Consider the following 21,656-nt stretch of genomic DNA (forward strand, 5'->3'; position numbering starts at 1 on the left):
AAAAACCTGCTGGATTTCCAAAAATTTCTAATAATTTTCCAGGATATTTTGCGCCCAAATTTTTCCTTTGATGGGGATTTCTTCCCTGAAAGGTTGCAGTTCTGAAATTAATTCCTGTAACAATTCCTCTGTCTGTCTGTCCTTCCTTTTTCTCCCTTTCCCTTCTGCCATTCCCAGATGTCCAGGATGTTCAATTTGTGCCTGAGTTTTCCCAGGACAAAAGAACCAACCAGCTCCATGGATAATGGGTATAGGAATTTACCAGGGGGTAGAAATCTACCAGAATGGTAAAATTATTCCCCTTTGATGCTGCACTAAGTCAAATAGGCTTCAAATTTATTTTTAGTAGAAGAAATAAAATTTTAGGGAAAAAACCACCATATAGAGAAGATATTTTGATCTCTCCGTTAAATACTCAGTGCAGGAGTGATTCATTTTTGATTTTTTAAATTTGTTTTGAAGAACAAGTATAAATAAGGAACAAATATTTGTTCTGCAGCAGGAATTGCTGCACCCAGGGCTTCTGTGCAGCCATTCAGATGTACTTTGTGATCTGTATTGACACCTCCTCTGTAGTGCCTGGAAATTCCTGTACATCCAGCTCTAATTAAGGCTACACATGCCAGGATGAAAGACTCATTTGTATTTATGTATAAGAAAGCAATTCTCTCCTTTCAAAGCAAGAGATTTGCTGGCTTTCTATTTTTTGGTTTATTTCTTTTTCTTCTATTTTTAAGACTCTTTTTGGCTTTATGTAATGTATGTATCTGACAAGAATTCCTGGCTGAGGCTAATTTAGTGGGAAAGGCAGACATCTTTATTTTTAGAGACTTATCTGAGTAAATGTTGAAAAATGTCTGGTAAGCCAAAGTTTTCTTTTGCAGCATTTCTATTCTTGTGCCCTTCCAGAAGGTTTTGCCTTCCCTTGCTCGTTGTGAAGCCAACACACCTTGACACGCTGACAATCTGGCAGGGTTTTACTGTTCAGGGGGACACCAAATGACAAAAATGCACACTTGGATGTATCCCCCAGTCACTCCTGATGAACCTCACAACGAGTACTTTTAATCTGTCCTTGATTGCATTGCGAGATTTCGATCTGCTGGAATGAAAATTCCATATATTCTCTTCCACATATGCAAAATTCTGTCAGAAACAGGTTCATCAGAATAGCCCCAGCCATGCAGAAGCACAGGTGGAAATGTTGATTTGAAGTGACAAAAGGCGAGGGATGCCAGCTTGGGCAGCTCCAGATTTGCACATTTTGTAGCACATCTGTTTCTGGCCCCACAACACCTGTCCTGAGCTGGAGGAGGATAAGGTGAAGTCACAGTGCTGGGATGATGCCAAGGAGCAGAGTTTTTGAATTTGAGACCATTGTCTTGCAACAATTTTGAGGAGTCACCTTTTCTGGAATTAAACTGCATCCAAATGGTAGTTATTTTAAAATAATACTGAAAAATATCTTAAAATAGAGTTATTTTTAAAGTATTTCCCTTAAAATATTTTCTTTTAGAGCTTTCTTTGTGTTTTCAGAGTCCTCAGTGAAGCCCATCCCATTTTTTCTGAATGTAGAAATGGAGAAGACAGAGAGGGAGCATGTTGTTCACAATATTGATTCTTTGCTATGTGCAAAAAAAATATTTCAAAGTGATTTGAAAGGAGTGGGCAAACATTTTGCTGCTTTATCCACTTTGGTGATTTTGGCAGTCATAGCCACTGTCTTTCCTTATTTTATTATTTTTCACAATTAATAATAGAAAAGGAATTTTAAATCCATTTGGGCAATATCAGTGTGAGCTACTCACAGTTCAGTGCAAAAGTGAATGGAAAGAGAATATATAGGAATCTTTGAGTTACTCCTTGCCCATGTGGGGTTTTTTATATAATTTTGTTCAGAATATTATGAGAAGTTTAGAAAATTGCACCTGCATTGGATCCACTCCATATTAGAGCTGCTGTAATGAGATTGATCTAGGGGATAGGGAGAAGAGCAGCCACCAGCAGGGAGAGGGAGGCTCTGTGTTGGGTTTAGGCACTGATAAGTTCTAGATTTTGAAATTCCCATCCTACACGCACACCCACACATCTGTAAAATAATCCTCTTCCCTCTTATTTACTTTCATTTGTACAGTTTTAGGTTACGTGAATTAAATAGCAATTTCACGTGTTTAAATGACCTGTCAAATCCAAGCATTCTGTATCTCAAACCTGCTGCCTTAGGTTTTTAATTTCCTTGAAATGTCCTTTTTTTTTTTTCCTTTCTTTCCCTCCTAACAGCAAGAATGTGCTAAAGTGTTTATCAAACCTTGCTCTTTTCCCTGAGAAACTCCAAGGATAATTACATTTCATAATTATCCACCGCTGCCTGGAAGAGCCGTGTTCACCCTCTGGACCTGTTGTTCTGCTGCTGTTCTATCTCGTGCAGCAAAATTCTCCTCAGCTCCCTTCAACAACATTAATCCCATCAAAAGTGGCTCAGATAATGTCTTCAGCCCTGACACAGCATTCTCAGAATTCACTGCCTCTGCTGAGGTGTAATGTCCTCTTAGGTGTAATTAAATTATGTCAAGAGGATTTTCTTGGTGGGAATAGAAAGGGAACATTTAGGTACCAGATTGTTTCCTTTCAGCCTGAGCCTCGGCTGCTGCTGGGTGATTGTTTATCTCCACCTCATTGTTGTGAGAGCTCATCCCTCTCCAGACTGAATCCCAAAATGGTTTGGGTTGGAAGGGATCTCAAGGATCCTCCAGTCCCATGGGCAGGGACACCTTCCACGAGCCCAGGTTGCTCCAAGCCCCATCCAGCCTGGCCTGGGACACTTGGAATAATGAATCTGCAACTTCTGGGCAACCCTTCTGCTTCCCTTCTCCTCCTGAGACACTTTCCTAAATCAGGAGAAATTATTTTTGCTCTAATGCTCTAAATGCTCTAATTCTGGCTGATTTCTTGCTGCTGGAGAAGGTGGGGAGCTTTGTTCAACTTGAAGCTGTGTGAGCAGCTAAAGGGGGGTGAGGGGAACCCCAGAATGGGTTACTTCAACAGGAATACAGAATGGAATCACTGAATCACTGAGGCTGGTGTGGATCGGGACAGAGAGAAGTGTCTGGAGCTTTCTCTTGGGGGTTGGAGCTGTGGAGGGAGAAGGAACGCTCCCAAGGGACCTGCTCTCGGAACATTTGATGCACAATTCCTGAAGATGACCTCTCCCAATCCACAAAACGTAATTTTAACTCATATTTGGCTCCACTATTCAAAAATTTGCTACTGCCTTCCTCCTGGGAGTGACCCCCCCAACTTCACGGGAGAACATCACCAGTGGGGTGAGTAAAAGCGCCGGAATTTGGCCGTCTGTTAACTTTATTAGCACAGTAAATCCTGCTGCTCTGAGCTGTTATTTATGGAGCCCTGAGCACAGTAACTGCTGGATCTATTGCCTCTGGTTGCTTCATTATCTATTTAAGATGCAAAGCAAACCATTATGTTTGTTGCATTATCTTCGTCAGACTTTATTGCTCTCGTCGCTGGCGAGAGCTGTAACTCTGCTCTGCCACGTCTGTGTGAGCAATAATTCTCCACAGGATTTTTCCAGCCATCTACTTCTTTTTTTGGAAGTGCTGTGGAAGCCTGATAGCAGCAATACTTGTACACACTAAATCATTAATTTGATCTTATGGAAGGAACGGCTTCATTTTTAACAGAGCTGTTGTCTTTTTTCTCCCGCAGTCAGCTCTTGTTTAAAAGCCTCTCAGAAAGGAAATGCACATTTCTGAGGAATTCGAGCTGTTTGAGCTTTTTTCTGGTTGCCTCTAGATGCATCCAAACAAGGAAAGAGGTGATGAGATCCAGAGGTGACACAGAGTTCCAGGTGAATATGGAGGCTGAATTCCTTCCTGCCCGTATTATGCATGAGAAATGAGTCTGTACCTGATGTGTTCACCTTCCCAAAGTCAATAATTTCTGCTAAAAGAGCAAAATTTTGAATTTGCAAGGAAGGCAAACAAGTTCCTGGTGAATGATAGGCTCTGCCCATCTCCTTTATGAAAGACTGGATTTTATTCACGTCATTTATTGGATATCTACATGAACTTCTGTGGGTGGCATTTCAAAACAACATGCTCAAACCTCAAGGTAGCTTTCATTCCTGTTCATTGCCTCCCACAGAACTTCAGAAATGGGTGAAAAGGGTGAAAAAAATATCTGAAGTGCTCTGGTACTGAGAGAAATACAAAGATTGGCATTTGTACGTGGAGACCTCCAGCATTCTTCCATCAGTCCTCTGGACTTGCTCTCTGTTGTGATTTTCAGAATTGGGACTCATTTTTTAGCTGCCAGTGCAAACTTTTCACCACCGCAGACACTCCATAATTCTTTCTTTTCAGAACAGTTTATTAGAATGATGGAAAACAGTCAAACACTTCCCATCTTCTGACTCCGCATAGGGAAAAACTATTAATATTTGATGCTAATCTTTCTGCAGGAGACCAAACACAGTTCTCTGCAAAGTGGAATAAAATACAGCATGGCTGAACCTGCAGAGTAAATGCCCAGAATTTGGTGTACAATTGTCATGTTTTTTAATAATTTGCTAAATTGCATGATCACTATTCCAAATAACAAACCTGAATGCTCCATACATTATTTTTTGGATGCAAAATATGACATCTGCTGGCCTTTTTCCATAAAATTTCTCAAAATTCCCATGGCAAAATGATCCAAACTCCTCAACCCAGCCCTCAGAGATTCAGAGATAAAAAGAAAGTGTCAGCTTTCCCCTAAACAAGGCAGATTTTATTGCCCCTCTAACCAGGCCATGAGAGTGGGTTGTAGCATGAAACTCAGCACTAAAATCTCCATTTTGTTTTCTATTATTGGCCTCACTGCTGGTAAGTTCATGGAGGATTGGTTTTTATGTGAGACAGAAATAAAAATGTGGGGGGAAAAAAGCCACCGGAGCAGTGTTCTTGCATGCAAAGGTAGAATTTTAAGAGCCCTCTTGGTACAGATAGACACAGGATTATTGCTAAGTTAAAGGGAAAAAAAGCAGCAGAGCATCTAATCTGGATGCTATAGGATCTCTGATTATAATAAAAATATCTGATTAAATCCTGAATTTCTTTTCATGTGATTTGTAATAATTTCAGCTGAAATTTCCAGTGTAAAACCCAAGGCTGGTTCATGATTGCATAGAGAATGAATTTAAAAAGGGTTAATAAAATACTCAATATTTCTCAAATTTTTTGCACAAGACAAGAACTATTGACTGCTATAAAAGTGATATTTATTTATATAAATATATATAATACATAGAGAGCTCTATATCAAGGATATCAAATAATTACTGATCTCAGTATAGTGAAAAAAAAAAAAGAAAATCCCCCTTTTTAGGAGAAAATACAACATTTATTACTAAAAACAATTTAGGAATAATTGAAAACCATTGAGTCAGCAGAATCACAGAATTGTGGGATAGTTTGGGCTGGAAAGGGACCTTGAAGCTTCTCTGGTTCCACCCCTGCCATGGACAGGGACACTTTCCATAGGCTGGGTTGCTCAGAGCTCCATCCAACCTGGCCTTGAACACTTTTTTAGCCAAAATTTCTGTATTTTTCTGCAAACAGAACTCCTGGGTGTGTTTCACTGTCCTGAATCCAGAGGGGCTGAGTGCTGCGTCCAGCACCTCACCCTCCCAACTTCCCACCTTGAATCTATTCCCCACTTGGCTGTAATAATGCAACCCCACTAAGTTGTTAAATAACAAACCACAGAGCACTAAAAATATTGAAAATTCTGCCTTTTCCGCCTTCAAACACACCTGGGTTACCTCTTGCATCTCTCTGTGCCGCCAGCCCTGGCAGCCAGATCCTTCTGCTCCCCCTCTCGGCTCTGTGCGCTGCCGAGATCAAACCCGAGCTGATTCCAGCTCCTGACAGGCTCCAGGCACCAGAGGAGCAGCAGAACTTCTCTCTTTTTGTGGCTTTGTTTCCCCAGGTTGTCAATTAGCAGGAGGGAAAGTGTCACTCTCGCCAGCACCTTCAGTTCCATGCCCAGATTTTTTTTTTCTTTTTTGAGCGTCATTTGTCAAAGTGTCGCTCGTGGAAGCTTGCTGGGGGTTTTCATGTCTCTGGAAATATGCTTAAAAGATGTTCTTTCATTATCTGGTGTTCGTTTAGACCAAGCGCTTTTGAAGTGATGTTGTTAGGCTTTGGAAATTTCTGAAGTTGACAACAATAAAGAAGGCTGGGAAGTTGAAATTCTTTGGTTTCAACAACAGTGTTCTCTTCCCCCCCTCCTTGTTGTTAAAATCTGTGACTTAGCATTTAGAAAAGAAGAAAAGAAAAGACAGGAGAAGTTTTCCCAGTTTTTATGTTTTTCACCTACTACAAGCAAACTTTTTTCTCCCTCATTTGCAGCTCTTGGTGCTGCTCCCCTGCTCATGGCCTCATCCCTCCCATCCTGCTGAGGAGCTGCAGGGATTTAGGGATGTAGGGAGCCCTTGGCATTCAGGAACAGAGTAGAGAGTAGAGCAGTGTTTGGGATTTTGGGAGGCTCCACCTGGGCTGTCCCTCCTTATGTCTCTTCTCATGTTGGAGCATATCTAGGGAAGGGAATGGAGCTGGGAAGGGGCTGAAACCCCAGGAGAGGCTGAGGGAGCTGAGAAGGGGCTCAGCCTGGAGAAAAGGGGGATCAGGGGGGACCCTGTGGCTCTGCACAACTCCTGACAGGAGGGGACAACCAGGGGGGTCAGGCTGTGCTCCAGGGAACAGGGTCAGGAGGAGAGGGAATGGCCTTGGGCTGGGCCAGGGCAGGCTCAGGGTGGATATTTGGGAAAATTCCTTCATGACGGGCTGTAAAGAACTGGAAGGGGCTGCTCAGGGCAGTGGTGGAGTCCCCATCCCTGGAACTGTCCAGTCCCCATCCCAGGAACTGTCCAGTCTCCATCCTTGGAGCTGTTCAGAAGATCTGTGCATGTGGCACTCAGGGACAGGGTTTGGTGGGAGCATGGTGGTGGTGCCGGGTCGTGGCTGGACCTGATGTTTTTAAAAGTCTTTTCCAACATCACCAAGTCTAGAATTCCACGTTTTCCTTCTCCTGCTCTTCCAGTAGGATGGCAATAAACCTGGAATTGTCCCTGCAGGTGAAACCCCTGGGTCATCTTGTGCTCCGAGCTCGTTGTGTTCCTTGGGCCCTGCTCAAATTAAATATTTGTAAGGTATAAATACTATAAAAGTAAAGTAAATAAGAACAGAATTGTGGCCCTTGCAGGAGAGGCACTGAGGGACTCACGTAGCTTTTTCTCTCCATGTAAAACATTTCCTGCTGCTGTTTGGTTGGAAAATTCTGTGGATTTGCTGCAGCACAATCACATTTGCAGCTGTAGCAGATACTCGGTGCTACCTCTGGTGAGCACCTCAAGAGGCTCCCATACTCATTTTGTACGAAGAATATCTGTAACATGTTCTCATACTCATTTTGTACTAAGAACATCTCAGACTCATTTTGTACTAAGTCCACAGCTGCTATTTTTGCTTTTCCAGGATGCTGATAAAAACTGAGGGCTTTCAGGGCTTTTATTATTAAAAAAAATAAAAAAAGTTTTTAAAAATTATAAAAAATCAGGCTGCAGGAAAACAAACATTTATTTTGTCACAATTCTTGAAGGTAATTACCCAGATATTCAGAATGTAGCATTTTTAACCTTGCTATTGCATGTGTGCTACTTACCTTATTTTATATTTTATTTTATTTTATTTTATTTTATTTTATTTTATTTTATTTTTTATTTATTTTTAGATGTTGTCTTACATGCTACTTTATTGAGGGATTTCCATTATTATTTAAAGTTATCTCAAAACAATTAAGGAAGCAGACTGCTTACATCCATCCTACATAGGTGAACATGTGTGAATACAGGGCATGTAGATGAAGCATAAATATAAATAAAAACAAGTCTGCATAAAACCAGTCTCTGAATGTGGTGACTTTTTACAGAGTCTCCATAGCATGAAGATTCTATCCTTGAAAGATGCAGGAATTAATAATAAAATATGTTATATTTTATATAATACACATTATATCTTTTTTTTTTTTTTTCATTTAAAAGGAAAAGAAATTAGGGAAAAGAAAGAAGAAAAAAATCAAAAGTGGGATTTTTTTGTCAGGCACTCAAATATTTTCGATTGACATAATCAGCTCTGCAGGATATGGAAATTTATGTCTGCACATGTAAATATTTATCATAACAAACACATCCTCCATAGGTTGATGCTATAGATGAGTGTGAAGGCCACATTTCCAGCAGCTGAAAATATTTCCTCTCCCAGGTGCTCTTTCTACACCAGAACAACAAAAAAAAAAAAAAAAAGTTTTGATTTATTTCTTAGTGTGGAACTTTGAATGCTGGAAATATATAACCTGAAATTGGACATTTTCACTGCATTGTCATTATTTTAAAAGCTTCTTTTGGTTTTGCTCCCCCTTTATTTAAAGAAAAAAAAACAAAACAAAACCTCATTTCTGACCCATATATGCATTTGTATTCTCATAAATCTGCTTCATGGCATGGTGGGGAGTGAATTCCCTGTCTCACATGTAGAAGCAATAAATACAAAAATCTCATAGGAGTTATCTCACAGGATGTGGAGAATTCCAGCTTTTGTTATTCCCTTGAGAGGAAATACTGAATAAAAGGTAAAACTGAATTTCTTCTGCAGAGCTCTAATGGAAGACTCAATAAGAAGTGCATTAAAATGCATTGTATGGGGCAAGAAGCCTGACCCAAAATTATTCTCATAAGATATTAATGAGTGGTTCTATTTTCTAGGTCCTGAGTATTTAAATAATGGAATTTCTTAAGTTGGAAGGGACTCAGAAAGGCTCTGGTGCATGGGACACTGCCAGTGACAGCCTGCTGGCAACACTCACTTCTTGAATGGCAAGAGAGCAGAAAAAAGGGTGAAGAAATAGCCAAAATTTCAGTTTGGGGAAAGTCAGCACAAGAAAGGCTGAAGTGATGTCCAGCAATGGGAATATTGGGCTGAATGAAGATTTTGAGGTACAGAGGAGAAACAGCAAACTCTGAGAGACAGTCAGGATAATCTCTTGCTGGAAAAGAAATGGAAATTCTCTCCTGGTAGGTTTATCTGTGTAATTCCAGAGATTTCAGGGATGACCTGCCTGACATAAATTCTGGGAAAATCCAGCTCCAAGGAATGCTGAGGAAATGCAGAGGTGCTGCCACAGCTCAGTGTAGGATTTGCTTTTTGCTGGTCCTGCTAAAACCAGTTTTATTTATTTGTGTCCCTAGGTAAGAAGATGTTTACTTTCCATCTGGGATATGACGGTAAAAGAAGTGGGATGGGATGAAAGGATATTTCCAAAGAAAAAGGAAAAAAAGGGAAAACCACCTTTGGATGTGCCTCAAACCTGAGGGTGATACAGGATTGATAAATCACTTAGGTATGGGTAGTTTGAAATGATTTGGGGATAAGGGGATTGGTGAGAGTTTGTATATCTGTGCACCCTGAGTGCAGAAATTCACTTCTCTCTTCAGAATTCATTTAGGAGCAAATATCACTACGGAAGATTTTTACCTGCATCACTCTGAAGCAACAAATCATTTAATGCAAGCACTTGAAACAAATTAATTACATGATTTAGAACATTCTAAGTCATATTAAAAAAAGGAAAATTCAGACCGTGACGAGATTTTTAATATTAGTTTTTAAATTTATCCTGAGTTTTGAGGTTTTCTTTAATTTTATTGTTTGTGCAACCACACATTCCCCCAGTGCTGAATTAAATTTCAAACTGTACAAACATCTTCATTATTGTATTCCAGATCTCTATGGTGCTTACATTAAAAAACCAAAGAACAAAGTGAAGCCATCCTTGTGAACAAAAAAAAAAAAAAAAGTTATTTCAGCAAAGAGAGAATTTTATTTTGATTTCTGAGGTTATGCAAGAGCTCCAGGAGAAGTGGGACAAGGATAACAAGGAGGGGATCGATATCCAGAGTTCAAAGGTAGGCAGCTGATCAAAGGTTAAATACAAGAAAAGAAATTATTCCATTCAAGTTAAATATAGGACATCGTAACCCAAATAGGTGCTTGGCTTCAATTAAAACCCTTGGAAGTGCTTTTTGTGCTGAGGGGAAGTTCTCAAAGTCAGGCAAACTTTGTTTTTCTAGCTTGGAAAGATGTGCGGAAAGGGATTAGGCTCTCCAAAGGATGGGATATCTCCATTTTCACTCCAAACTGGTTCTGGTTACAAAGGGCAGAACTGATGAGATCTACTTAGGATTGCAGTGTGCAGAGAGGGCAAGGAAATATTTCCTTTCCTGATGTGTTTTGGTTTGAAGAGGCAGGTGTCTGCTAAGGAAGGCAGGAGCCTCCCTTGAAATAGAGAATGTAAATCCCCTCCCTCTTTATTATTGTAATTTTGAAATTAAGGGGCTCTCAGGCAAAGATAGGGGAGCAGGAATAACAGTTCTTTATTAATAAAAAAATAAAATACATATGCAGCAATACAAAACAGCACTGGCAGAGTCAGAGCAGGCCCTGGCAGCCTGTGGGTCAGGGTGGTGGCAGCAGTCCCATCCCATGGTGGCTCAGCCCTCCTGCAGTGCCAGCTGTGCTTCTGCTGGAGCAGGGATCCTGCACAAGGCTGGAGTTTTCCTCTGAAGCTCCAGGGCTGGTGGAGATGGGCCTGGGCTTCCTCTGGGAATGCAGTCAGGAAGAAAGCCGCTCCTCTGGGAATGCAGTGGGGAAGAAAGCTGCTCCTCTGGGAATGCAGTGGGGAAGAAAGCTGCTCCTCTGGGAATGCAGTGGGCAAAGGCTGCTGTGGTGCTCCAGGAGTCAGATTGTATCCAGGTAGGAATGCTTGGCTCCTCCCCTGGGCGGAGCATCTCCCCATGGGATGATGGAATTTTCTCAGCCATGCAGGGACACTCACTGGCCATGAACAGAAGATAATTAATAATTAATGGCCCATTAACAGGAGAGATCTTCTGGAGGGAGGATTGGCTGTGGGAGAGATAAAGAAAAGTGCCCCATGAACAGCAGAGAACTGCCCCAGCTCTGACAGATGGGGACAGAACACACACCCAGCTACACCTGAGACATAATGCAGAGATAGAATAGCAGAGCCTGGAAAAGCATTTTCTCCAGCCTGGTCACAGCTCAGATCACTGAAAAGAGCCAAAGATGGCAGGAAAAATGGGAAAGGGAGAGCTGAGGGGGACAGGAGTGGAGTGGGAGAGGGATTTTATGAAAGGATTTGGAATACTGTGGATGATGCAGGAGCTGCCTGCATGGAAAACAACAAAATGTCCTTCCCAGCATCCCTGCCCTGGAGCATGGCTGGGAATATTGTGTAGCACAGAGTAATTGGACAGGCTGTATATGCAGAGCAGGAAATTCTGTTTTCTTTCATTATTGAACATGAGAGAAATGTGGGAGGAATTGTGTGGATCAAAACAGAGAGGAGAGGATATTTTGTGGCTGTTGTCTTCAAGGGATGTCCAGAGTTGTGCTGTTCTGAGAAGTGTCAACACAGAGAACATTTACTAAATATTTATCTTACAGTGTAAACACTGATAAGAATTGCTTTTAATTTTTCATTAATCTGTTAAAAATAATTAATATAATTAAATCTATTAGTGAAAGCAATAGCAAGAGGTTGGACTTGAAGCAGAGCCCAATTCTTTGCAGACTTCTCTTTGCTAACTTAATTCAAACACATCCCAGTTTCTTACTCTGCAGTACATTCATGTTCAGGAGAAAATAACACAGACCTGCCAACTTCTGTCATTTTTAGGCAGCAGCTCTTTTGGATTCCACCCAAATCCAAAACTCCTCAGTCCTAGACTTTTATCCAGTTATCCAAACCAAGATCCCAAGGCCAGGTTGGATGGGGTTTGGAGCACCCTGGGATAGTGGAAGTGAAACAAAATGAGCTTTAAGTTCGCCCCCAGCCCAAACCATTCCATGATTGCTCGAAAGCCAGCTGTGAGGATACTTTTATCCATGGAGGGCATTGGAAGCTGTTATATCAGCTCCTGGGCTCACCTGATTCAATTCCAGCTGCTGTGGCTGTGTCCTGATGAGGTGGTTTGGATTTTGGAATATTTTCTCTTTTACACAGAAGATTCTTCCAGTTGTTCCCGTGCAGGCAAAGAAACCCACAGATCTGGAGGGATCCTCTTGATCAGATTCTTTGCTCTCTTCCAAGCCTGTGGTACTTTCAAGACTCAGTTAATGGCAAATAATGTTTTTAAGAGGTACTTTTTGGACATTCTGCCTAAATGTCATTTTATTTGCCTATCCTGTACTGGGTACTTGATGCAAATTTTATACATTTTTAAAAAGAGCTGGGATATTTCAGTATCAGCTGCTTTCTGGGCTCACCCTGAGTGTGGGATTTATGTCAAGGGGAGGAAATGGGGCTCTACATCCACCTGAAAGGTCTCCTGAAGTGATTAAAAGGGACCCACTGGTCAGGGAGCATTTCTGAATCTCTTATTCCATAATTATTATAATGTGCATAATGCCTCATATGCATTAAACATTCAACTGAAATGACTCTGAATGTGAGAACAACCATATAATAAAGGAAAAAAAAACCCTTATTTTACATAATAGAATGTGAAATATTAATAATGTAAGTAATATACATAGTGTATGTCTAAATGTGTACACTTAACCATGCAGTTATGAATTATATATGTAAATATAGCACACACCAAATGTGTATTTAACCACTTAAACTTTCCCCATTTGAAGTGCATTGCGTCAGATTAATTTTTAACATTTTACTTGCAAATAATCATAATTAAAAAAATTATGTTGCAATATATTTATGTTGGTAATGGAAAACACCACCAAGCTTGACTGAATCCTTGGAATCACAGGAGACTGGTATTTCCAGGAAGTGTAAAGAGGAACTTCCAACTCTGCATCATTTGTCAAAGACTTCCTGGTTTAGCTGAGAAAAACCCAGAAGTTCCTCAGCTGAGAGGACAAGAATCACAAAAGTGATTTTTTTTGTGAGGAGGGGGAAAAAAAGGGGGGAAAAGGGGGAAAAGGAAGGGAAGGGAAGGGAAGGGAAGGGAAGGGAAGGGAAGGGAAGGGAAGGGAAGGGAAAGGAAAGGAAAGGAAAGGAAAGGAAAGGAAAGGAAAGGAAAGGAAAGGAAAGGAAAGGAAAGGAAAGGAAAGGAAAGGAAAGGAAAGGAAAGGAAAGGAAAGGAAAGGAAAGGAAAGGAAAGGAAAGGAAAGGAAAGGAAAGGAAAGGAAAGGAAAGGAAAGGGAGAAAGTGAAAATCCTCAAAGGTGCCAAACCCTCTCTTTCCCCACAGCCCACCATGCTCCAGCTGTGCTGCCAGATGTTGCCATCCAGCTGCTCCTTCCAGCTCCAAGGAAAAATCCAATTACCTGTGTATTTCTGGCAGCTTCGTTAGAACAAGCACAGCCAAGTGTGACGTGGTTTTATCTTTTCCATGAGTAGAATTGTAATTCCAGGGCCATCCGTGGCTCTTTAGTGCAGCAATATCTGCTCCTGTTCTACCTTTTCCAGTCTCTCCCAAAATCTGGATCCAGAAGGAGCCTTTTCCGTGCAGGGATCATTTGGGAACCCTTTGGAATGACACCGATGTGATTGTCCATCATTTCCTGCCCACATCAATTAGTGGTGGTTTTCCTCTAGGCTGCCACAAGTAGGCATTTCTCTTCAGCTGCTCCCAAACCTCTAGAATTCCAACAAAATTCCAAGAGTTCCAGAAAATGAAGCTCAGAAAAAAGATTTGGAATGCAGAACTTTGTGGTTCCCAGGGAAGACTTTTTGTCTTCAGTGAGAGGATTTTCTGGTGGGATGTACAGCAGGATTGTGCCAAACCTCTGGGTCTACAAGTGCTGGAAAGTCAAATTATGAAGAGAAGGAGAGTTAAAAAATCCCATCCCAGCACAAGAAGGATGTGGAATCCTGTCGAAAACACCCCACTGCTCAGGATGAAGGATTTTCATGGGATTTCCTGTGGTGGGACATGTTGGGGCTGGATCCTGGGTCTCTGTGGGGTGGGACAAACTCCATGGGGGCAACCCCCGGAGTGGCCAAGAGAGTTTGAAGCTGGGATTTCTCAGCCTGGGGGAGTTCTTCAAGAATTCTGCCCTGGGAACTCAGTAAAACCTTTCTGGGGGCTGAAACATGGAATTCAGTCGATGTGCTGGAATTCTGAACACAATAAAACAGAAATGGATGTGATTCCCCAAATAAATAAGGAAATATTGGGCTTTTGGAAGGGTCTCAAAGATGAAAAAAAAATACAATAACAAGGTTCCCCAAATAAATAAGGAAAAACTGTTTTTTTGGAAGCCTTTGGCTGTCCCTGATGTTTCCAGTGTCAGATGAGAGGATGCAATGGTGGGAGAAAGCGAGAGGGAGAGGGCTGAAGGTTCTGTACCCCTCACCCCTCTCTGCAGCAAAGGGACACATCTGCATCAGCTCCGTGAGAAACAGGGAAGTTTTATTTGTCAAAATATAAAGGATAAAATTACTCCTAAATGAGCATTTTCTTTGCCAGCTTCATTATCATTTCACAGTGAAATTTCAATAATTTCAGCCCTGTAATTGCATTAATCCACCTATGAGATGTTGGTTATTGAGTTTTTTACCACAGAATTTTAAAGGAAAGAGCAATCCTTGAAATGAATGTAAAGCACAGGCTCTGGAGGTTGCCACTTCCTCCTGCAGCACTTATTCCCATCAAATTTAATTGTAAATATGATTTCTCAGTCTCTTTAGTTCATATGCTGCACTCCTGGGATAAAAAGAGGCTTTACCGTGAATTTTTATTATAGTAAACACACAACAACAACATTTCCTTCAGTGAAATAAACAGAGACCAACATTTGTTAATTAACCTTAAAGTTTCAGGTTTTTTTTTACAACTTCAGGTTAAAACACAGGTAACACCGAATCTGGCTGAAGTCATAGAACACTGCCCCAATTTCAAATTATTTTTTCAAGTATCTGAATATATAGACCAACATCTTGAAACATTATTTCACCCTAAATCAGTCACCTGGAAACATTTGCTTCTACTTTATCTGGCGTTAAATTCTCCATAATAATGACGTGCATGGCTGTAATTAAAATTAGGATGGAAGTTAAATATAGGCAAAAGTACAGCTTGAAATCCACTTTGGTCACAACAACTGCATCTTTTTTACAAAATTGATCAGATATGAAGTCAGAGAGGAATTCTACTCAGAAAAAACAGAGTTTTTCCCTTCAGATCTCACTTTGAAAGGTGAACTTTATCCTGAAGTGGCTTTGTACACAAAACACTGTGAACTGACTGTACTGCTGTGTTGGTGAGGGAAAAAGCATCCCAAGGTGACAAAAAGGCACTTGGAAAATTGAAAAATGGTTTTAAAAGTACGAGAAAATGCAGAGGCGTGGCCAATTTTCTTTTTCTTCCTAGCTCCATTGCAGGGTGTAGTTCTGGCCCAGTTTCAGCTGGAGATTGGTGATTTCCAGGAGCTGGGAATAAAACACACAAAATGCACATTTAGTGACTGAGCCCTAAAGATCCACGGTGTCTTTGTGTTCCAGGGAGAAACTGGCTTCTCATTTTAAACTGCAAGAATTTATTCCTCTTTTTTTTTTTAATTTTTTTTTTTATTTTATATTTGTGTTTATACCACTACAAATACAGTTTAATCAGCACAGATTTGGGAGTCTGACCAGGACAATCTGATTCCTCCCCCTTCATCAACGGGCTCTTCTAGAGCCGAAGTTCCTTTTTCTTTAAAAATAAAGGAATTTTTTAAAGTAGAAAAACTTGGAGTACATTGCAATTCAACACTGCATATGAATTTTTTTTCCATCAAAAAGTAGACACCAGAATCTCAGAGAAGCTTCTCTTCCCAGGTTGCAAGGAAGCTGTTAGGGAACAAAATTCAATGCCAGAAGCGGCATTAAATGGTATTGAAGATCCAGTACCTGATGGCAGCTTGTGCCTCTTTCTGAAATATGGTTTATTTTAAATATGGTAAATATATGCATATTTTAATATGGCAAATATATGCATATATAAATATGGTAAATATTTTAAATGCACTAATATAAAAATTTCAAATATGCTAAATATATAGATATTTTAAATATGGTAACCATACAAGTATTTAAATATGATAAATATACAAATATTTAAAATAGGCTAATATAAAATTTTAAATATGCTAAATATATATGTTTAAAATATGGCAAGTCAAAATATTTCTCATTTGGTAAATATATGAATATTTGAATATGATAAATATATAAATATTTTAAATATGCTAAATATACAGCCATTTTAAATATAATAAGCAAAATATTTTAAATATGGTAAATAGATAAATATTTTAAATAAGCTAATATACAATTTTTAATATGCTATATATATTTAAAATATGGTAAGTAAATATATTTTAAATATGGAAATATATAACTATTTTAATATGATAAGTAAAATGTTTTAAATATGCTAAATGTATCATTATTTTAAATATGGTAAATATATAATTATTTCAGATATGGTAAATATGTAAATATTTTACATATGCTAAATATTTAAGTATTTTAAATATAGTATCACAGCTGAATCTCCACAGGTTTATGAGCACAAATGCAGGTTTTTAACCCTTCAAGCAGCATCTCACCTTGTTGTTTTTATAGATAAATTTGGGGTTTGACGGGGTTGCCACCCCGTTCTGTGCCACTGTCACCTGAGTGACATTGCTGGGCACCCCCAGGACTTTGATGTGGGTGAACATCAGGTTGTTTGGGTCCGTGTAATTCTGATGTGTAACTGTGATCTCCAGACCATTCTGGAAGGAAGAGGGAAAGACAAATATCAGAGGCTGGGATTAGGCTGGAACAAATCCAGAGCAGCAGTGGCTGCCCCGGGGTCCCCGGCTGTGCCCAAGGGCAGCCTTGGAGCAGCCTGGGACAGTGGAAGGTGTCCCCGCCATGGAATGAGGTGATTTTTATGTCCCTCCCAACCCAAACCATTCTGTGATTCTGTGAAGTCCACTTTTCATTTGCTGTCCTCACTCCAGGTTTGGTTTTTTTGGTTTTTTTTTTTTTTTTTTTTTTTTTTTTTTTAATTTTTCTTTCCTTATACCAGTGTGTTGTTCTTTATTTTTCAGGTATTGAAAGCTTTTCTCCACTTTGTTAACCTGGCCAAATCCTGGGCTCTGCTGTGCTTTAATTGCCATTCAGCTGATTGATATGAGGAGTGAATAACAAGAAATTCTCAACCCCCCGATGGGCAGCAAGAGCTGCAGGACAAAGCCCTCTTTCCCTGCCCTGTGTCACCTTCCAGGTGCTGTGAGAGCTGCTCCAGGCTCTTCTCCTCCTGCTTTCTGCCCTCCCAGAACAGCTCCTGCCTCCCATCCCCTCTCTCAGCACTCACAGGCCACCCCTCATTCAGTTACTGTGATTTCAAGTAGATTTTGGATTTAAGATGTACCCAAAAAGTGCTGTGACATAATTCCATGTATTTAGTGCTCAGAGGGTGAGTGTTTCTCATTGTTGGTTGATTCAAGACCTCTTTAATTAGGCTTTTCCTTCGCAAGTTTTTGTAAGAGCAGGGAAAGGTGCTTTTATTTTATAATCTCCTTACAGCTGCAAATATTGAGTGTTAGCAAAACAAACTCCCTTCCTTAGCAATTAACACCCTTTTATTTGACAAAGACAGAATTAGATGAGAAGAAAGAACAGTGTGGATAAAATTAGAAGACATTGTGGCACACTGGAAAATAATGAAATAAGAAAGTGTGTTTTTTCCTACAATAGAAAGAGCTTTTCTTTTAAGCCAAAAGTCCCTGTAATTACAGCTTAATTTATTTCCAGATTTTCCACTGGTTATGGAAATGAAATCTGACAATTGCACTTAATACCCTTCAGATTCACTCCTAAATTCATTCTTAACAAAATTTAATCACATTTCTTGTAGCCTAATCATCTGTGAGCACAATTTAATGTAAGGTTGGGATACGTAGACATTAGGAAGACCCAAATCAAAATACCCATAGTTAAAGATACAAAAGAGTAACTTGAAGTGACTATTACATAAATATGAGCTAATGTGATTACCCGCTTAGCAGTAAATGATGTCAGCAGGTAAACACCATCTTCATATGCATCTGTTAAAAAGAAAGGATGAAAGAAATTGAATAAAATGTCTTAGCTAGCCACCTTATTTAACACGTTATCAAAATTTCTGCTCAAGGATTGTGTCCACAGACAGCTTACAAATACAAGGGATGTATATAGAAGTAAATAAAGAGAAGTTGTGCATTTCCAGAAAATGAATGCCATTATACATAAACTACTTTCAGTGTATATAAAGCTGAAATGAGGCTAAAAGGAGAACATATTAGGGGTAAGACATAAAAGCAAGCAAAGGAACAGCACTAGGGAGATCAGGGGAGTTTAGATGAGGAGCAAAATGTTTCTGTTTCTCACTGAAGAGTCATTTCCCACATCTCCCTCCATTCCCAGGTGACACCTGATGGTGGTGGGGCTGCTGCCTCTCTGAAGTCACTGCTGGTGTTTCCCCAGCTGTGATTCAGCTGTCACTGCCCTCAGAGCTGATCTCTGGCCTTTGGGGCTCCTATCCTGCTTTCCTACACTCCTGGGAGCGTCACCCTGGGAGACGCTCCTTGTGATCCGCCCAAATTCCATTAATCATCAGCTTTCCCTAAACGTGGCCATCCCTTGTGGATTCCAGGGCTGGCAGTGGGTGTGAAGCACCTCCAGATCCACCTCCTGACCTCCCCCAGGTCACAGTGCAAAGCACATTTCCTGCACTCTGGGTGGGGAGGAGAAATGACAGCTCAGGGTCTCTTACCTGCAGACAATTTAAATTTAGCCATGTTCAGGAAATTAGTGCGAGCTCTCACATGATCTGTGGTTATGGTTCCCACAGGTTTGAGGAGGAATCTTTGTTACCTGCCTTTCCTCAGGTCCAGGGCATGATTTTATTTACACAACATATTAATTCTGTAAATCACAGCATTGTGTGGCTTCAGTCAGGAGGAATCATGTTTCTGTAATGTTGGTCTGCAGGTTTCATTTCAGTTTTGCCTCTGAAGGTGAGTTCAGATCTGTCCCCCAGAAATGGCCTTGGCCAAGTCCATCCCTTCCCTCTGCTCCTCCTCAGACACCTCAGAGTTTGTTCCATCTCTCCCCAGTTCACACCCTTGGGTTTGGTTTTGTCTGCTTGGATTTGGAGTTTGAATGTCCCCAGGGATGGAGCCTCACTTGCCAGTACCCAACCATTCTCACAGCAAAAAAAGAAAAGGGTTTTAGGAAGGGAAGAAGCCCTGGACGTACTGATGCGAACCCCATCATCCCAATAAAGGTGTCCTCCTGCAAGCAGGTCATCATCCAGGGCCACCGTCAGTCCCATCGGGTTTTTCCGGCTGTGGGAAACACAATTTTCTCTCAATTTCCTCAGCTAATCCCATTTCACATTCCCCAAATTGTAATTTCTTTCCAGAAAAGTCATGTACCACCCAAATGACCTCCCACAGCCATCTTCCTGTCCCATGCTGCTAAAGACCACTAGGAGAAAGAAACCAAAAAGACCACCAAAAAGCCAAATTAAATATAAAATTTTCACTTCTTCCTACCTGTCAGCAGTTGTCCTAGCAGGTCTTTGCCAAGGCAGGATGTATCCACCTCGGATGTGCAGGTTGATGTGCTCCAAAGGTGCTGATAAATTTTGGAATTGTTTCCTAAAGCCAGTATCTGAGTCCTATGTACAAAAATAAATATGAATTTTTACAGGGTTTTCCTTCAGAACGAAATGATAATATTCCTCTAGACAGGTTAATTAGGAGTTGTTACTGCAGGAGTAACTATTAAGAGAAACCCTGAAATTTTGGCTCTATAAAAGCCAGGCCTGACCATGGGTGATGGCAGCTGAACCAAAGGGGCCAAGCAGGTGAAACACAAACCTGTGATTAATGGAGGGAGTTTGATCCTGCTCTTCCTTTTTCCAAATCCTTTATTATTTTTCCGGGAAAAATTATGCAGCTAAACCTGTTTTTTTCTTTCTTTATTAGAGCATTCCACTACAAAAACCTTCTGTGTATCATTTGAGGGTTACAAAAAGTGAAAAGAATTCTAAATTAAAGGTATTACTTCACCTTTTCATTTATCATCATTCTGGTAATGTTATTATACATTATTATAAAGGAATCGAGGATTTTTATTATTTCTTTTTATGTTTCTAAGAACTTATATTAAATGCAAATTAGGCAGGAGAGTGGTCCCACCTCCCTGCCACGCTCAGCACTGTGAAAAGGCAGAAAATACAAGTTTTAAAATACAATTTTTTTAGGATGACTTACTGTGTGGTAATCATACCAGCGGGCATCGGGGAAATAGGCGATCACACTCCGATCATTCTGCAATTTAAGACACAAATTTTAGGCACCTCAAATCAAGAAGTGAAGCTTAGTTAAACTGACTTTTAGTAATAAATAAGCTTTCAAAGCTCACCTCTTTCATCACAGGGCTGATGAGCAGGGCAGGACCCCAGAGGAACTGCTTGTCGATATCCCACGTGGTCCTGTCTCCCACAAACCTGTCAGGATGAGACAGCCAGAGCTGAGCTTTCCCAAAGAGCTCCTCCTTGAAGACCCTTCTGTCATTCATTTCACCTACTCTTTCTAGTACCTGTTTGCTCGTTATTGCTGTTAACAATTCAGAGTTCAATTAGTGGTTGCACAAAGATCCTGGTGTGACACTCATTGGGGAAATGCAAGTTAGTGCTGAGCCTTAGGGTTTTGGTCCATTTCTTTGCTTTTGCTTTTCAGTACATTGGGACAACAAAACTCTGAAGGCCTAATGCTTATTATTTACAACAATAAAATCTTGGACACACTGGGACAGACTTTTTAATTTGTTTTCTGATCTTCTTTGTAAAAAGCAAATCACTACATGTAAAAAACTCTGTTTTTCCTAGCCAAGACTTGGGTTTTTTTAATTGAAAGGAGAAATACTGTAACAAAGACAGAGCTCTGTTGTTAGGGGGTCACAACTAGAGGAGTTTTCTGGGAATTCTTGGGGAGGAGACCTGGGGAATTGCACTTACTCATGGAGAATGGGGCGGACCACGGTGCTGCCGTGGGCGTGGGCGTCGTACAGCAAGGTGTAGAGGTAAGGTAACAGGGTGTATCTTATGTTCAGCACGTGCCTGGACATCTCTTTAAATTTGTCATCCCATGAAGCAGGATCTTGCCTCTGAAAGAGAAGAGAGTGTTGTTAGAGAAGCTGGGTTGGACTGCATGACAAAGCTAAAAAAAACAAATCCACACAGCAAAACAAACCAAGGAAATTTCTCCTCTTAAGCAGAGCATCTTCATTTATTTATTCTTCACCTCAGGAGCAAGTGAAAACTGTGGCTTTCACTATCAGCCCCAGGAGGGGAACTAGAAAGAGGAAAGCTGATAAGAACTCAGGGGAAATCCTGGAAAAAATGTTTAATGCAAAGTGTCCCCAAGGCGTGACATCTCCCAGGGTACATCATCCGTCAGTCCTCTGCTCCAGCAAGAGTCTGAGGCACCAAGGACTGGTGTCAGGAGAGCCTCAAGTCTTTATTAA

At 40.5% G+C, this 21,656-nt stretch overlaps 1 protein-coding gene and 2 long non-coding RNA genes across 3 annotated transcripts in view; 2 read left to right on the plus strand and 1 right to left on the minus strand.

The window, feature by feature from the left end:
• The window catches only part of LOC137479714 (uncharacterized), a 263,044-nt gene that overhangs the window by 140,379 nt on the left and 101,009 nt on the right, over positions 1 to 21,656 (plus strand). The window lies entirely within an intron of this gene.
• On the plus strand, positions 1,735 to 9,024 carry LOC137479552 (uncharacterized). Its single transcript, XR_011002335.1, has 3 exons — positions 1,735 to 3,011; positions 6,414 to 6,485; positions 8,825 to 9,024. It is a non-coding gene; the product is annotated as an uncharacterized lncRNA (long non-coding RNA).
• SI (sucrase-isomaltase) overlaps positions 15,329 to 21,656 on the minus strand; it is a 43,401-nt gene continuing 37,073 nt past the window's right edge. Inside the window, exons 41-48 of the mRNA XM_068200211.1 lie at positions 21,148 to 21,296; positions 20,553 to 20,637; positions 20,402 to 20,458; positions 19,679 to 19,803; positions 19,380 to 19,468; positions 18,138 to 18,187; positions 16,700 to 16,867; positions 15,329 to 15,536 (exon numbers count right to left, since the gene is read on the minus strand). Coding sequence (XP_068056312.1) covers positions 15,474 to 15,536; positions 16,700 to 16,867; positions 18,138 to 18,187; positions 19,380 to 19,468; positions 19,679 to 19,803; positions 20,402 to 20,458; positions 20,553 to 20,637; positions 21,148 to 21,296 — 786 coding nt within the window. The 3' untranslated portion in view covers positions 15,329 to 15,473. The remainder of the gene's footprint in view (positions 15,537 to 16,699; positions 16,868 to 18,137; positions 18,188 to 19,379; positions 19,469 to 19,678; positions 19,804 to 20,401; positions 20,459 to 20,552; positions 20,638 to 21,147; positions 21,297 to 21,656) is intronic.

The sequence above is a fragment of the Anomalospiza imberbis genome, chromosome 10 (assembly GCF_031753505.1).
Source record: "Anomalospiza imberbis isolate Cuckoo-Finch-1a 21T00152 chromosome 10, ASM3175350v1, whole genome shotgun sequence".
NCBI lineage: Eukaryota > Metazoa > Chordata > Aves > Passeriformes > Viduidae > Anomalospiza > Anomalospiza imberbis.